At 42.5% G+C, this 18,228-nt stretch overlaps 1 protein-coding gene across 2 annotated transcripts in view; it reads left to right on the top strand.

The window, feature by feature from the left end:
* Nucleotides 1-18,228, top strand: part of LOC137429132 (secreted frizzled-related protein 3-like) — a 32,400-nt gene continuing 14,172 nt past the window's right edge. The window contains exons 1-3 of one of the 2 annotated variants that reach the window (XM_068119145.2): nt 1-559; nt 12,569-12,634; nt 12,847-12,912. In XM_068119145.2, coding sequence (XP_067975246.2) covers nt 73-559; nt 12,569-12,634; nt 12,847-12,912 — 619 coding nt within the window. In that variant the 5' untranslated portion in view covers nt 1-72. Of the gene's footprint in view, nt 560-12,565; nt 12,635-12,846; nt 12,913-18,228 lie in introns of both variants that reach the window. The other variant, XM_078779593.1, reaches the window with a different exon arrangement.

The following is an 18,228-nucleotide window of genomic DNA, read 5'->3' as shown; positions in this document are numbered from 1 at the left end:
CTTTTCCTTTCGCGGGATCGCGGGAAGACCCGCACCGCACGGTCCACGTCTGCAGGTTCCCAACAAATAGGAATGACCGGATCGTGCCGCCCTCCGGCATCCGGCCGAGCACGGATCGGTCCGGTGCTATCCGTGCTGCTCCTGCTTTCTTCAAGCCCGGTCACCTCCTTTTCCTCCATCTGCGAGCCCATGCGAGTGCCCATGTGTGCCGGGATGCCCTGGGACCTAACGCGGGTCCCGAACCTGCTGCACCACGGCACGCAGGGCAACGCGGCTCTCGCCATCGAGCCCTTCCAAGCGCTGCTGGACACCAACTGTAGCCGAGACCTGCGCTTTTTCCTGTGCGCCATGTACGCGCCCGTGTGCGCGGGGGCTCTCGTGGCCGACGACCCCATCCGGCCGTGCCGTGCGGTGTGTGCGCGCGCACGTGCACGCTGCGAGCCCGTCGTCTTGCGCTACGGTCACCGCTGGCCAGAAGCGCTCGCCTGTGACTCCCTGCCCGTGTACGAGCACGCCGTGTGCATCCAGCCCGAAGCCATCGTGCTGGGACTCCCGCACGGTGCGCTTGTGCCGCCAAGTTCGACGGGGATATAGGGGAGGCAGGACATGAAGCCCGCTTCGTTTGATCCGTACATATGTTGCATACGGAACGCACGTTCTATATAGAGGAATGCTTCACAATGTAAACATATCTGGAATACCCAGAATCTCTTGGGAGATTTGTCACAAATAGGGGGAGCAGTGTGTGACGCAATTAGGGTAATAATTCAATTAACTGTCTTTGAATTAATTAAATAATAATGGTATGCCGAGATGAATGTCACACCCTATTAAAGTTTCTTCTCGAATGTGATACACAGTATGATCCATAGCATAAAATATATCGTATAAAATTTCATCCTCAGCATACAATCTATCATATCTATATTAAAATAAACAGGAGTGTGCGTTCATCCCAAAACTACTCCCTCAGTTTTGGGGAAAGCCCCAACAAACTTTCTGCGGAACGTGTTTGGGGTCCCAGCGGGTGTCGAAAGGTAGGTGGGAGGTTTCATAAAATCCTCAATAAAATTATGATTTGCATTTTTTATCGATACAAAGTTTCTCCCAATCTGGAAGTACACATGATGAGGAAGATTCACTCGTTTGGTATCTCAATACAATCGTGATTTTGAGTTTACACCCCAACGATGCCGCTTTTATCCATCCTAAGGTGGGTGAGAGTTTTGTAAATTTCTCCTTACCATAAAATATAATCCTTACAGAATAATGTCATATAAAATATATTAATCCTTATCATAAAAATATATCACACAAAATATATTGCTTACAGAATAATATATCATATAACATATAATCCTTACATAATAATATATCATATAAAATATAATCGTTACAGAATAATATATCACACAAAATATATTCATTACAGAATAATATATCATATAAAATATAATCCTTACATAATAATATATCATATAAAATATAATCGTTACAGAATAATATATCATATAAAATATAATCGTCAGAATAATATATCATATAAAATATAATCGTTACAGAATAATATATCATATAAAATATAATCCTTACATAATAATATATCATATAAAATATAATCGTTACAGAATAATATATCACACAAAATATATTCATTACAGAATAATATATCATATAAAATATAATCCTTACATAATAATATATCATATAAAATATAATCGTTACAGAATAATATATCATATAAAATATAATCGTCAGAATAATATATCATATAAAATATAATCGTCACAGAATAATATATCATATAAAATATAATCCTTACATAATAATATATGATATAAAATATAATCGTTACAGAATAATATATCATATAAAATATAATCCTGACAGAACAATATATCATATAAAATATATTCATTGCAGAATAATATATCATATAAAATATAATCCTTATCATAAAAGATATCACACAAAATATATTCATTGCAGAATAATATATCATATAACAAATAATCCTTACATAATAATATATCATATAAAATATAATCGTTACACAATAATATATCATATAAAATATAATCCTTACATAATAATATATCATATAAAATATAATCCTTACAGAACAATATATCATAAAAATATAATCCTTACAGAATAATATATCATATAAAATATAATCCTTACAGAATACTATTTCATATAAAATATAATCCTTATCATAAAATATATCACGCAAAATATATTCCTTAGCATATATAATATATCATATAAAATATAATCCTTACAGAACAATATATCATAAAAATATAATCCTTACAGAATAATATATCATATAAAATATAATCCTTACAGAATAATATATCATATAATATATAATCGTTACAGAATAAGATATCATAAAACATATAATCCTTACATAATAATATATCATATAAAATATAATCGTTACAGAATAATATATCATATAAAATATATTCATTACACAACAATATATCATATAAAATATATTCATTGCAGAATAATATACCATATAAAATATATTAATCCTTATCATAAATAATATATCACACAAAATATATTCCTTACAGAATAATATATCATATAACATATAATCCTTATCATAAAATATATCATAAAAATATAATCGTTACAGAATAATATATCATATAAAATATAATCCTTATCATAAAATATATCACACAAAATATATTCATTGCAGAATAATATATCATATAACATATAATCCTTACATAATAATATATCATATAAAATATAATCGTTACAGAATAATATATCACACAAAATATATTCATGACAGAATAATATATCATATAAAATATAATCCTTACATAATAATATATCATATAAAATATAATCGTTACAGAATAATATATCATATAAAATATAATCGTCACAGAATAATATATCATATAAAATATGATCGTTACAGAATAATATATCATATAAAATATAATCCTTACATAATAATATATCATATAAAATATAATCGTTACAGAATAATATATCACACAAAATATATTCATCACAGAATAATATATCATATAAAATATAATCCTTACAGAACAATATATCATAAAAATATAATCCTTACAGAATAATATATCATATAAATTATAATCCTTACAGAATAATATATCATATAATATATAATCCTGACAGAATAATATATCATATAAAATATAATCCTTACAGAATAATATATCATATAAAATATAATCGTTACAGAATAATATATCACACAAAATATATTCATGACAGAATAATATATCATATAAAATATAATCCTTACATAATAATATATCATATAAAATATAATCGTTACAGAATAATATATCATATAAAATATAATCGTCACAGAATAATATATCATATAAAATATGATCGTTACAGAATAATATATCATATAAAATATAATCCTTACATAATAATATATCATATAAAATATAATCGTTACAGAATAATATATCACACAAAATATATTCATCACAGAATAATATATCATATAAAATATAATCCTTACAGAACAATATATCATAAAAATATAATCCTTACAGAATAATATATCATATACATTATAATCCTTACAGAATAATATATCATATAATATATAATCCTGACAGAATAATATATCATATAAAATATAATCCTTACAGAATAATATATCATATAATATATAATCCTTACAGAATAATATATCATATAAAATATAATCCTTATCATAAAATATATCACACAAAATATATTCCTTAGCATATATAATATATCATATAAAATATAATCCTTACAGAACAATATATCATAAAAAATATAATCCTTACAGAATAATATATCATATAAAATATAATCCTTACAGAATAATATATCATATAATATATAATCCTTACAGAATAATATATCATATAAAATATGATCCTTATCATAAAATATTTCTTATAAAATATCCTTACCATATATTTCATATAAATTATAATCCTTACAGAAGAATATATCATATAAAATATAATCCTTACAGAATAATATATCATGTAAAATATAATCCTTACAGAATACTATTTCATATAAAATATAATCCTTATCATAAAATATATCATGCAAAATATATTCCTTAGCATATATAATATATCATATAAAATATAATGCTTACAGAGCAATATATCATAAAAATATAAGCCTTACAGAATAATATATCATATAAAATATAATCCTTACAGAATAATATATCATATAATATATAGTCGTTACAGAATAATATATCATATAATATATAATCCTTACAGAATAATATATCATATCATATATAATCCTTACAGAATACTATATCATATTAAAATTTTAATCCTTACAGAATAATATGTCATATAAAATAATCCTGACATAATATATCATATAAAATATAATCGTTACAGAATAATGTCATATAAAATATAATCCTTACAGAATAATATATCATATAAAATATAATCCTTACAGAATAATATATCATATAAAATATAATCCTTAGCATATTATATATCATATAAAGTATAATATTTAACATGTAATATATCATATAAAATATAATCTTTACCATACAATGATATTGTATAAAATATAATCTTTACCATATAATATATTGTTGCGAATATGGAATTTGACCTCCATATCCGCTTGTAAATATTCCCCTATCTTCTCCGATACTCCCCAACTCTCCCCTTACCCCATTCCCTAGTCCCATTGTCTGTAAACAACACCCATTAGAGCCGATCTTCCCCTTCATTCCCCCATTAAATGTCGTGCCCAGGTCCCCCGCACCACACGTAGACAATTATAGGACATCTTGCTAGTTATTCTTAATCTATGTCAGTTAAGGACTTGTTTCCATTAATTATGACTCTTCGTTGCACCAGAATGTGATGATATGGCACCAGTAGGAGTTTAGGACCTTCCCATACCTCCCCGCATCTCTTCCCATCATCTCAAGCTCCAACAACAACCACAACAACAGCGGCTTTGCGTCCTCACTCCGGCTCGGTTGGCCGCCATTGAACATGTGCTCGACGGGGTTACCCAGAAGGGGGCTCCCTGTCGGCCCCTCGTCAAGGGCGGAGCCGGTAACCCCCGCACCCAATGAGAAGCCATGGGCCGATGCCATATGGGGCGGAGCTAACGAGCGAGGGCGTGACTCCCCGCCGGATATACGCGGCCCCGCGCCGGACGTGACGTCAGATGCGCCCCGAGCTTGGAAGGACAAGACGCCACCCTCCCGAGCGCTGAGCGACCTCCCCGGCATCTCCACCAAAGTCGCGACCCACGAGCGCTGAGCGACCTCCCCGCATCTGCTGGACACCACCGTACGTGATTCTGTCCCTGAGCCAGGTGCACCTGAGCCATCGACTGCCGCTTTCCTTGCCATCAAATCCCGTGTGAGTCAGCGTTGTCCCGTTTATCTGTGGTCTGTCTAGGGTTAATATAAGAGTGTGTCTAAGTGCCTGTCTTCCTATGATGTCCCTCTCGTCCCTGTAATCTAACCTTTTTCCGTACGAATATACTTGAAAATCGAAACCCTGGTGTCGTATTGTGTCATTATAGCCCAGCCGGGTGTCTTCTCTTTCCTATTGAGCCAGCGTAGCGCGATTAGTCAACATTCGGGCACAATCGGGTAACTTGTACGGATACGGCGGCCATCCCGCTCGGCCCACCATACCATCAAAGTCGTATCTGTAACAATTGGTGTCGGGAGTGAGATTCGAGGCCCGACCAAGTTTTGAAGAAAAAAAAAAAAAAACGAATAGAGGAAAAAAAAAAATTTGGTCAAAATTTGGAGCGGCCGAAATTTGTTTTGTTTTACGAAACTCGAATTTTGCAAGTCGCGCTATGGCGGATCAAGACGGCTGGGGTCCGGTAGGGGAGAGTGAAGCAGGGTCGGTCCAGGACCAAATTGAGGGACATGAGGAGAGCGAAGCAGTGAGGGCGGCAGGTTCGCAAAATAGCGCCGTCACGCACGAAGTAGCGGGCGCGCAAAATGGCGCGCTCGCTCACGTGGTTGAAGGGTCCCAAAATAGCGGCGCCGCGGAGGGCGAGCCTGCGGTGGCGGCTGGGGACGCTGGGCAAACCGGGTTTGACCTCAGATTATTCTTGACCCAACTGAATGCAAAAATGGATAGGATGGAGGGCCAAATGAGGGTTGATAGTGGGCGAATAGAGGGCCAAATGGGGGTAATGGGGAACCGGATGGATGCTCAGGGTGAGCGATTAGAGGGCCAAATGGGGGTAATGAGGGACGAAGCGAGGGGTACTGGTGAGGGGTTAGACAAGAAATTTGGGAAGTTAGACAATAATTTTGAGGAGTTAGACAAGAAATTTGGGAAGTTAGACAATAATTTTGAGGGGTTAGACAACGGGATAAAAGAGGTGAGAAATGGGTTAATGGGGGTAGAAAACAGAATGGCCGCTCAAGAGAATCAAATGGAAGGGATGCAAAAAGGGTTAGAGGGGTTAGAAAACAGTATGGAAGGCAAATTGAGGGACATGAGGGACCAAGCGGAAAGGGAAGTTAAACAAATGGAGCAGCAGATAGAGGGGGTCAGAATGGGGGTAGAAACCAAACTGGATGCTCACAGGGAGGAAATGGAGCAGATGAGGGTGGCATCTGGGCAGGAGATGCAAGTGATGGGAGAGGAGATCAGAAGAGGAGTGAGTGAGGAGGTCGGAGGAGTGCGCGAGGAGGTGAGGCACTGTAAGGAGCGCATGGAGAAAGAGGTGAGAAAGGGGACTGTAAAATTGCAAGGTGGTATAGAGGAGTTGACGCTGGGAGTAGAACAACTGACAGTGGGACAAAAGGAGCTGGGGGACCAGGTAAAGAAGAACACAGCGGTAATAGAGGGTTTAAAATCGACACAGAAGGAGATGAAAAAGGACGTAGGGGTAATTAAAAAAGAGTGCCAGACGGTACATGAGGACCTGACGAGGAAAATGGACAAGGTGGTAGAGGTAATGGAGGTTAAAGAGCGGGAGGTGCGGGAGCACATAGAAAAAAATAAAGTGGAGTTAGAGGAAGAACTTAAAGGGGCGCACGAAGAGATGAAGGAGATGAAGCAAAAATTAGAGGAAGTGGAAGAAGGGGTGAGCGAAATTAAGAAGCGACGGAGAGAGGATAAGAAAGAGATAAAAGAGGAGGTAAAAGAATTGGTCCAGAGTCTGTGTTCGGATCGTGATGATGTGCTCATTAACCGGATGAGGGATTCGCAGGTGATGGAGGAGAAGCGAAGAGAAAGAGGACCCGGTGTAAGTGGTGACCAATATGGTCGTGCGTATGATGCGCCAGGGGATTTAAGAAGCTTGGGGGTCGAGATGGACCCGGGTGTTCGTGAGAGGCCGTTGGTGAAGTGTGCGACAGGTCTGGTGTGCGAAAAAGGAGGTGTGCGAGAAAGTCCGACTCTGGGGTGTGTGAGGAAAAAGTGCGTGCCAAGGAGTGAGGGTGCTGGCGAGAGTGAGTCGGTCGTAGCGCGTGTGCGAGGGAGCACATGGAAGCGTGGTGTGGTGAGTGTTACAGAGGGTGTAACGCAAGAGTGTGCGCGAGGAAGGTGTGTGACGGACAGGTGCATGGGGAAAGAGTGCGCTGTCAAAGGCAAGGAAGAATGCACACCTGTGGTGAGTGTTACAGAGGGTGTAACGCAAGAGTGTGCGCGAGGAAGGTGTGTGACGGACAGGTGCATGGGGAAAGAGTGCGCTGTCAAAGGCAAGGAAGAATGCACACCTGTGGTGAGTGTTACAGAGGGTGTGACGGGAGAGTGTGCGCGAGGAAGGTGTGTGACGGACAGGTGCATGAGGAAAGAGTGCGCTGTCAAGAGTAAGGGTGAGTGCGCTGTCAAGAATGGAGGTGAAAGTAGTGGGAGTGACATGGAGCGTGAGTTAGTTGTGACAGGTGAACGAGGATGTACACCTGGGATGGAAGGATGCACACCTGGAATGGTAGAGCGTGAGTGGGAATGCACGCTGGAGTTGGTGGTGAGGCACGTGGTTGGGTGTGCGAATGAGAGCACACCTGTGATTGTCACAGAGGAGGTGACCGAGGAGGGGGCGCGAAGAGGTGTATTGGTGAGGTGTGCGAACAACGAATGTGTGCCAAAGTGTTCGGTGGTCAGGTGTGTGACCAAGGCTGTGAGTGGAATGGGTGTGCCTGGGTGTGTAAGGAACGGTACGAGGAGCATGGGCACGGCTGGATGTGTGAGCAAGGAACGGGCTGCGGGGTGTAAGCGTCCAGGTGAAGCATCGACGTTACACGGGTTAGAGGTTAGAGCGACTTTTAGCCGAAGCAGGCCCTCGGTGCGTGCCGGGCCTCGCTTTGAACGGCCGCGTCCAGGCTCCACTAGGCGGAGCTGGCAGCCCGATAGAAAGGGTCGTCATGGCGACCACTTTTTGGTGAGGCATTCCGGCAGGCCGAGATCGAGCCATGGGATGGCTCCGTGCCGAGATGGTGCGTGGGATCTCGGCCCGGGTAAACCTCCTTCCCTGCACCGAATGCGGGATGCATCCAGCCACTGGCACAAAACAACCAGCATTCATTGTTTGGCTTTACGAAGCCGGGCTTTGGACGGGAATTGGCGCACCGAGAGGTATTAGTGAGTAGACTGGGTGATGAGGTTAGTGTTTTGGCCCCAAAATTGGAGAAAAACAAAATTTGATGATTGGCAAGGGATTGGCAGTAGTGATTGGCAGATGATGGGTAGTGATTGGCAAATTTTTAATTTGTTGAAATTTGATGTGCAAAATTGGTAGTGAGAGACCCCCGATGTGGTGGGATGGCAAATCCACCATCCCTCACATAGGGGGGGCAAAGGAGCAATAGATTATGGGGTGTATGGCAGTGAAAACTAGCCCGGGTGGGTTAGGATATGGTGTGTAGGGATCTAGCGAAGATGACCTTAGGTAACGTTAAGTTTAGTTAGTGACTGATACCTGTAGTGGGGACGCAGGTAGATTAGTATGGATGATAATGACGTGGGAGCGCAATAGTTTAAAGGGACGACTGGGAAGCGCAAGTTTCAGAAGGGAGTAGTTAGCTGAGATGATGCTGTGTGTGTGAGGATTGAACAGGTGTGATTGCACAGGTGTGCAACTGGACAGGTGTGATTGCACAGGGGTGCATCTGGACAGGTGTGTGGAGCAGTGTATGAGTAGTGAGTGTTGTGGATCAGCGCGAATGCGCTTGGGGAGAGAAGGGTGCAGGTGGCACCAAGTGTGAGAGCACAGGTGTGCAGGTACAGGTGTGTGGAGAGAGTTGGAGTGAGTGGTACGGAGTGGTGTGCATGGTGCGAAGGTGTGAATGGGGGAAGAGTGGACCCCTTTCACGAGTACCCGGGGCGGGTAGTGTAAGTGTTAGGTAGAGGGTGCAGGTAAATTGTGGTTGGATATTGGCATTTGTGGTGCGGTTGCAGAATGGTGTTGTGAATGGGTGCATTAGTGTTGTGGAAATGGCTGGGCGTGTAGCCTGTTAGTGTGTGTAGTTGGTTGGGCACTCCACCACTGTGAGGATGTCGGCCAGGTGAGGCCGCAGGTGGGCTCTGGGAGCCGGTAGTTGTGAGTGGGTGCCTGAGGATCCCGGGTGTGGATCGGGCAGCCCAGTGCCAGAGAGGGCACCGAGTGGGGAGAGTGCCAGAGGGCCTTCCCCAGGTAGTTAGGTTAGGGCAAGGAGCAGGTAAGCTCGGAGGCAACTGCAGTGGTGGAGGTGTGCAGGTGGGTAGACCCACTGGGAGAGGTACACGCCACAGCCCAGAAATTGTACGAGGGCACCGGGAGATGAATCGGGGGAGTGAGACCCCAAATTGAAGAGCACCACAGTTTGGCCAATGGGAATTGGTTTTTAGAACCCATAGTGTAAGAGGGCCAATGGTTTGGCCGGAGAAAGCCCCCGGGTAGTGTAAAGTTGTTAAAGTCATTTAGGAGATAGTTAGGATTGATGAACCTGTCGCACCATACGCAGCCACTTACCTGTGGTGATGATGATGACTCCACACCTGTGTTTTCTTTGTTTGTGTTGCAGAAATGAGAATTGCTGTTGGATTTGTGAGACGCATCACGACGTGGATGAGACATTGGGGTGATTCCATCTCTCCCTCCCTAGGAGGGACTGATGATGAATTGGTGATGGCAAATTTTGATGTTGAGTTGAAAATGGCAAATTTTGATGAGAGTTGAAAATGGCAAATTTGATTGGTTAGGAGGGAGAGAAGACGAATTTGGTATATGGGAGGAACGGGGAAGACAGTAGGGATGTTTGTGGATTTGTAAAGTAGATGTTTATGGGTAGTGTTGTGTTTTGTTGATACAGTAAGGGGTAAGGGAGGGGCCATGTAGGTTACCTGGTGGGGGGGGCGTACGGTAGGAACGTACCTGTCTCACCTGGTTCCCATGTGCCCCCAGTGTGCATCACCTTGCATTGCGTGCACTTTTGCGCCCTTACCACCTTGCTCACTTGTCTTGTTTTTGTCTCCCACCTCCGAGGATCTGGCTTTGGGGTAGAGAGAGAGGAGAGAGAGGTGCTGGCGACGCAGTTGTGGGCCTGCACTTTCGCTGCTTGCTGCCGGGATCGATACACCATATGGACCGCAATGTTTGTGGCCACCCACGATGGACCGCAGTTCGTTTGCGGCCAAGCACCACCCGGGGATGGACCTATGGGTCAACGTGGCACCTATGCCATACAGGTGAACCACTTTTAAGTAACACCAAGTGCACCACAAGAAGAGCAAGAGACACCTGCAGGGTTAGGGGTTGTCGCATTTATTTTTAATCATTGAACAATGGTGACTGCACCGATTGGTGGTGGGGTGGTGCTTTTGATGCTCGGGAAGGGTGCTCTGCACGTTATTAAAGGCCGTCGGCCACAGAGCACTCGTGGGTTGGTGTATCGATGCTGGCAAGCGCGCTCTCTCTATGCATAACATCTGCATGTGTTCCTCCAAAGACAGGTCCTGGATCGTAGTGTAAATATCAGCGTAGTCTTGTAAATAATGCTCCCTACCGGCTGTATGTTTAGTTTGAGGATTCTTTCCGGATTCGGTTATCCTGTGGGTGTGTTTCTGAGAGGAGAAGGGTGCAACGTCGCAGGGGGACATATTTACTCATTTGTGAATATCTATAAAACTGTCGCACTCAGGGTAGAGTTAATAGTAGAGGGAACTACATTGCGTGCCACACTAAAGTAGGTAAAAATTTATCGGGTCGGGACGCCCCGAGGGTAGAGAAGGGTGCAATGTTGCGAATATGGAATTTGACCTCCATATCCGCTTGTAAATATTCCCCTATCTTCTCCGATACTCCCCAACTCTCCCCTTACCCCATTCCCTAGTCCCATTGTCTGTAAACAACACCCATTAGAGCCGATCTTCCCCTTCATTCCCCCATTAAATGTCGTGCCCAGGTCCCCCGCACCACACGTAGACAATTATAGGACATCTTGCTAGTTATTCTTAATCTATGTCAGTTAAGGACTTGTTTCCATTAATTATGACTCTTCGTTGCACCAGAATGTGATGATATGGCACCAGTAGGAGTTTAGGACCTTCCCATACCTCCCCGCATCTCTTCCCATCATCTCAAGCTCCAACAACAACCACAACAACAGCGGCTTTGCGTCCTCACTCCGGCTCGGTTGGCCGCCATTGAACATGTGCTCGACGGGGTTACCCAGAAGGGGGCTCCCTGTCGGCCCCTCGTCAAGGGCGGAGCCGGTAACCCCCGCACCCAATGAGAAGCCATGGGCCGATGCCATATGGGGCGGAGCTAACGAGCGAGGGCGTGACTCCCCGCCGGATATACGCGGCCCCGCGCCGGACGTGACGTCAGATGCGCCCCGAGCTTGGAAGGACAAGACGCCACCCTCCCGAGCGCTGAGCGACCTCCCCGGCATCTCCACCAAAGTCGCGACCCACGAGCGCTGAGCGACCTCCCCGCATCTGCTGGACACCACCGTACGTGATTCTGTCCCTGAGCCAGGTGCACCTGAGCCATCGACTGCCGCTTTCCTTGCCATCAAATCCCGTGTGAGTCAGCGTTGTCCCGTTTATCTGTGGTCTGTCTAGGGTTAATATAAGAGTGTGTCTAAGTGCCTGTCTTCCTATGATGTCCCTCTCGTCCCTGTAATCTAACCTTTTTCCGTACGAATATACTTGAAAATCGAAACCCTGGTGTCGTATTGTGTCATTATAGCCCAGCCGGGTGTCTTCTCTTTCCTATTGAGCCAGCGTAGCGCGATTAGTCAACATTCGGGCACAATCGGGTAACTTGTACGGATACGGCGGCCATCCCGCTCGGCCCACCATACCATCAAAGTCGTATCTGTAACAATATCATATAAAGTATAATATTTACCATATAATATATCATATAAAATATAATCTTTACCATATAATATATCATATAAAATATAATCTTTACCATATAATATATCATATAAAATATAATCTTTACCATATAATATATCATATAAAATATAACTGTGTAAGCTCATTTTTGTCATAGCAACGTTCGGTAATCTCCAGGCTGCTCGTTGCGTGTGTTTCAGAAGAAAGCGATCTACCCTCGCTCGGTCGACCATTCCGTCCAGGACTACAAAGCAATGAATGTGCTTCTGGTATGTCCTCCACGAAGGGCAAATCTCGCTCTCCATTTATTTATCTCAACCATTTATTTTGCCTAAAGGACGAATTGCACAATGTGCTGTTGGGGTGCTGAGTGTTGGGGAAATTGATGTGTGCGATTCGTGCATTCATTGGTGTAACATGTGTGTGCCATCTAAGGATGTCCCAGCTCTACCCACTGTGTTTTATCATTTGCTCTCCCAAGGAAGTTGTAAGTGCAGAAGAGTGAGAGCAACGCGGCGAACCTACCTGAGGAATTACTTTGATTTTGGTAAGTTTGATAAACCCCAGTTTTATTACCCTCGCCAGAGAAGAGGGTATTGAATTTGGGCTCGTTTGTTTGTTTGTGTGTGTTCGTTTGTTTGTTTTTGTTTGTTTGTGTTTGTTTGTTTGTGTGTGTTCGTTTGTTTGTGTGTGTTTGTGTTTGTTTCTTTGTGTGTTTGTGTGTGTTTGGTTGTGTGTGTGTTTGTTTGTTTGTGTTTGTTTATGTGTTTGTTTGTGTGTGTTCGTTTGTTTGTGTGTGTTTGTGTTTGTTTCTTTGTGTGTTTGTGTGTGTTTGTTTGTGTGTGTGTTTGTTTGTTTGTGTTTGTTTATGTGTTTGTTTGTGTGTTTGTGTGATTGTTTGTTTGTGTGTTTGTTTGTTTGTGTGTGTGTGTTTGTTTGTGTGTGTGTGTTTGTTTGTGTGTGTGTGTGTGTGTGTGTGTGTGTGTGTTTGTTTGTGTGTGTGTTTGTTTGTGTTTGTTTATGTGTTTGTTTGTGTGTTTGTTTGTTTGTGTGTGTGTTTGTTTGTTTGTGTGTGTGTTTGTTTGTGTGTGTGTGTGTGTGTTTGTTTGTGTGTGTGTTTGTTTGTGTTTGTTTATGTGTTTGTGTGTGTGTTTGTTTGTTTGTGTGTGTGTTTGTTTGTTTGTGTGTTTGATTGCTACTTGGCAAAAAAATTATTTGACAAGTATGTTGATCACTCCAGTTTGTGTGTGTGTGTTTGTCTGTCCACTCACTTATACTTGCCCACAGGTCACAATTTTAAACCGATCTTCACAAAAGTTCACCAAATGGTAGCGTTCATGGTCTGACAAAATCCTATGTTTTAGGTCAAAAGGTCAACATAGGCCAAAGGTCAACTACTTTTTACAGATTCCTAAAATCCTCAATTTTCATCCGATTGACTTGAAATTTGAATAGGATTTTCATATCAGCAAACTGAATTCAATCACCAACTATTTTTGAGATCAACATGGGCCAAATGGTCAACATAGGCAAAAGGTCAACCACTTTTTTCATATTTCGAAAATCCTCAATTTTCATCCGATTGACTTGAAATATGAATCGGATTTTCATATCAGTTGACTCGATTTAACTACCAATTATATTTTAGGTAGTATGCTGTAGACAACAACTGCCCAGGGTAGTACTACCATTCTGACCTGGGTGCGTTCAAGTAGTGTCCAGAACCATCTTTCACTCTCCGTGTCAGGATTGCTTGTCTTACTCTCTGTCTCACTCAAACTAGAGCTACCGGCCTAACTTTAATCTCTCTTTCTCGCAAACAAACATCATACACTTTTCTTCTCTTTTATTTAAGGCCTGGCCAGAGTACATATGGTTATGGTTGATCAGAGTAGTGATGGCAATGTACAAAAGAGCACGCACAGCTGTAAGGACGAAGGACGGGAACAGTGGTGAGTTTGAGGTGAAGGTGGGAGTGCATCAGGGGTCGGTACTAAGTCCACTACTATTTGTAGCTGTGATGGAGGTGCTGGCTCAGACCGTAAAGGAGGGTTTACCGTGGGAGTTGTTGTATGCAGATGATCTGGTGTTGATTGCGGAAAGTATGGATGGACTGAAGGAAAAGATGAACAAGTGGAAGGAATGTATGGAGACAAAAGGTCTGAAGGTGAATATCGGAAAGACAAAGGTGATGGCAAGTGGTAAAGCATGTGGTGAGGTGGAAAGAACTGGGAAGTGGCCGTGTGCTGTGTGCAGGAAGGGTGTCGGAGTGAACTCCATTCAATGTACAATGTGTGCTGAGTGGGTTCATCAAAAATGTAGTGGTCTGAGAGGGTCATTAACCAGTGTGGCAGCTACATTCAAATGTAAGGTGTGCACAGAGGGAGCTGCAGATGGAGGAAATGTTGAGTTGGATCTTGGAGATGGCGTGAAGCTGGAAGGTGTGAAAACATTTTGCTACCTCGGAGACATGCTGAATGGAGAAGGTGGATCAGACTCGGCAACGGTTGCTCGAGTGAGATGTGCATGGAAGAAGTTTCGGGAACTGAGTGGCGTGCTGATGAGGAGGAGAGTGTCGCTGAAGCTGAAGGGAAAGGTGTATGATGCATGTGTGAGAAGTGTTATGATTTATGGGAGCGAGACATGGGTAATGAATGTAGAGCAGCAACGAAGGCTGGAAAGGGTGGAAATGCGAATGGTTCGATGGATGTGCGGAGTATTGTTGAGAGAGAGGAAGACAAATGATGAATTGCGAAAGATGATGGGAATATTGCCTGTGATTGATGCTGTGAAGAGGAACAGGTTGAGATGGTTTGGTCATGTATTGAGGAAGGATGAAAGTGACTGGTTGAGAAGAGTGATGGAAGTTAATGTAGAAGGAAGTAGAGGACGGGGAAGACCGAGAAAGACTTGGCTAAAGATGGTGGAAGAAGAAATGCGGGCAAGGGGGTTAACAAGGAGAGATGCAGAAAATAGGGCAAAATGGAGAAGATTGTCATGGGGACCGCAAGGCTAACCCCCGCAGGACAACATGGCCTTAAAATGCATGTTGTTGTTGTTGTATTTAAGGCCTGGCCTCGATGAGGGCTACATAGTCCGTGCCTGGAGCCTTGGACATAAAACAAAAATACATATATATTTGAGGTCAACATAGGCCAAAAGGTCAACATAGGCCAAATTTCTAAAATTGTCAATTTTCATCCGATTAACTAATAATTTGAAAACGATTTGCATATCAGGTCACTGAATTCAACCACCAATTATTTTTGAGGTCAAAAGGATGCTCTACTGAGTGCCGTTCTAGTTTGTTTTGTTTTCCGCCAAGTGTCGCTCTATGAGTGATTTTTCATGTCTGTTTGTTTGTCTGCATAGAACTTGAGTATGCTTTTCCCTGCAACAGTTGGTCCGATTGAGAAGAAATTTTCACAACAGGAGCGCCTCCTGCTCTAGAATGTTTTAATGATAATTATGACGTCATGGGTCACGTGGTACGGGTGCCATCTTGGAAAAACCGAATAACTTTGCACCTCTATATCTGCGAAACTGCTCTATGGAAAAAAAATAACCATGGCTCATTGTCAAGCACACCTCATGGGGAACAACATATATTCATGATGATGTCATCGGTGCCTTCATTATGACGTCACAACTAGACAAGTATAACACTTGATCCTATCAGTTTTAAATTTATTGAGCATGATCTACACAAAGATTGTACGCGAGAATGAAATTGACGACGTCATTAGTCACGTGGTTCGGCAGCCATGTTGGATTGAACATAAATCTGCGTCCTCAATAAACCACCCAAACACAGCAGCTGATATAAACACCACACAAAATACATCACAAAAACACGTCCTGGTGAGGGTCTGCAATCTCTGATTGCTTTTTCTTGTCCAGCGAAGTGAACATCACCCCACCACCACGCACCCTCCTTCATCCCTATACCTCCTCTAACACCTCTTTCACTGTACTCTTCAACATTTCCAAAAAAAAAAATCCTTTATCCCTCCTATCCTCCCCTCTCTTCTTTCTTTTCCCAAATTTCATTTTCTGAATCACATCACAACCTCATGTGATACGTAACTTCAAATATACGGACAATTCCTAGATATTGCTACTTTGGCTGACTTATCGAAGGGTGATGAGACATTTTGTGTTTGTCACTCGACAACAGCCAATTCGTCCCACTCCCGCTAAAAAATAATATAATATAATTATCGCAATAATAATAATGAACCGTTTGTTTAAATATTAATTTTATTTGCATATATGACTCCTCCCCCTTCCCCATTTAAATTAAGTCTATAGCCTGACGAATTAATTTAATCTGTTGTTGGTGTAGTGCAGGCATGATGGTCCGAATGGCCTCCTCCTGCATCAAAGTTGATTGTTATAAAATTGAAGAAGAGGAAATCCATGATTAATTTCGTGACATCTAAGAGGCATTCACACATTCCAAGGCTATTCCAAATGTTAAGGAAATCTCGTGAAAATTTCGACTTGCACGTTACACCCTCCCGTAACTCCTCACCTTCCAGTGCACACAGAGCTATATCTATATTATAAGCGTGAAAGGTTGTCTGTTTGTTTGTTTGTTTGTTCTGAAACAGCGTCGCCATTTCTAAACGGATCTTCACCAAATTTGGCACGGGGGTCCCTATGCATCACAGAATCACTGATGAACCAAAAAATTCCACCGCCCCACACTCCCCCCCCCCCCGGGGACCAAATTTGCCATTTCTCAACGGATCTTCACCAAATTTGGCATGGGGGTCCCTATGCAACACAGAATCACTGATGAAGCAAAAAATTCCACCGCCCCTCACCCCCCCCCCCCCCACCGGGGACCAAATTTGCCATTTCTCAACGGATCTTCACCAAATTTGGCACGGGGGTCCCTATGCAACACAGAATCACTGATGAACCAAAAAATTACACCGCCCCCCACCCCCACCCCCCACCCCACCCCACCGGGGACCAAATTTGCCATTTCTCAATGGATCTTCACCAAATTTGGCACGGGGGTCCCTATGCACCACAGAATCACTGATGAACCAAAAAATTCCACCGCCCCCACCCTCCCCCCCCCCGGGGACCAAATTTGCCATTTCTCAACGGATCTTCACCAAATTTGGTACGGGGGTCCCTATGCACCACAGAATCACTGATGAACCAAAAAATTCCACCGCCCCCCCCCCCCCCCACCGGGGACCAAATTTGCCATTTCTCAACGGATCTTCACCAAATTTGGCACGGGGGTCCCTATGCACCACAGAATCACTGATGAACCAAAAAATTCCACCGCCCCCCCAACCCCCCACCCACCGGGGACCAAATTTGCCATTTCTCAACGGATCTTCACCAAATTTGGCACGAGGGTCCCCATGCACCACAGAATCACTGATGAACAAAAAAACCCGACCACTCCCACATCCGACCCCCACCCACACCCCCCGGGGACCAAATCTGACATTTCTGCACTGCCTCCAAATCAAAGCTATTTCATCCTAGGATACCCTCTCATGGGATGTTTCAGGAGGCGATTGTTCACAGCCATTTGCAATAATGTTTACAAATACTGGTATTTTCAGTACAAAAGGTAAGATATAGTTATATTGATTTTTGTGTATGTTTTTCAGTCAATACGCATATTGTTTTTCACTCAGTGGTGTCATATACTACTCAACACTAACGTATGTTTTTCAGTCCATACGGATATTGTTCTTCACTCAGTGGCGTCATATACTACTCAGCACTAGCGTTTCAATACATTTGTGTTTTTCTCCTTTCTTACAGACAATCACTTCTCAGTAACTTCGTAAATGGGACCTAAATGTAACGTTCTGCAAATGCAGATGCA

The sequence above is a fragment of the Myxine glutinosa genome, chromosome 6, assembly GCF_964187855.1.
Source record: "Myxine glutinosa chromosome 6, kmMyxGlut1.1, whole genome shotgun sequence".
Lineage (NCBI taxonomy): Eukaryota > Metazoa > Chordata > Myxini > Myxiniformes > Myxinidae > Myxine > Myxine glutinosa.
This window is presented reverse-complemented; position numbering and strand designations above follow the sequence as displayed.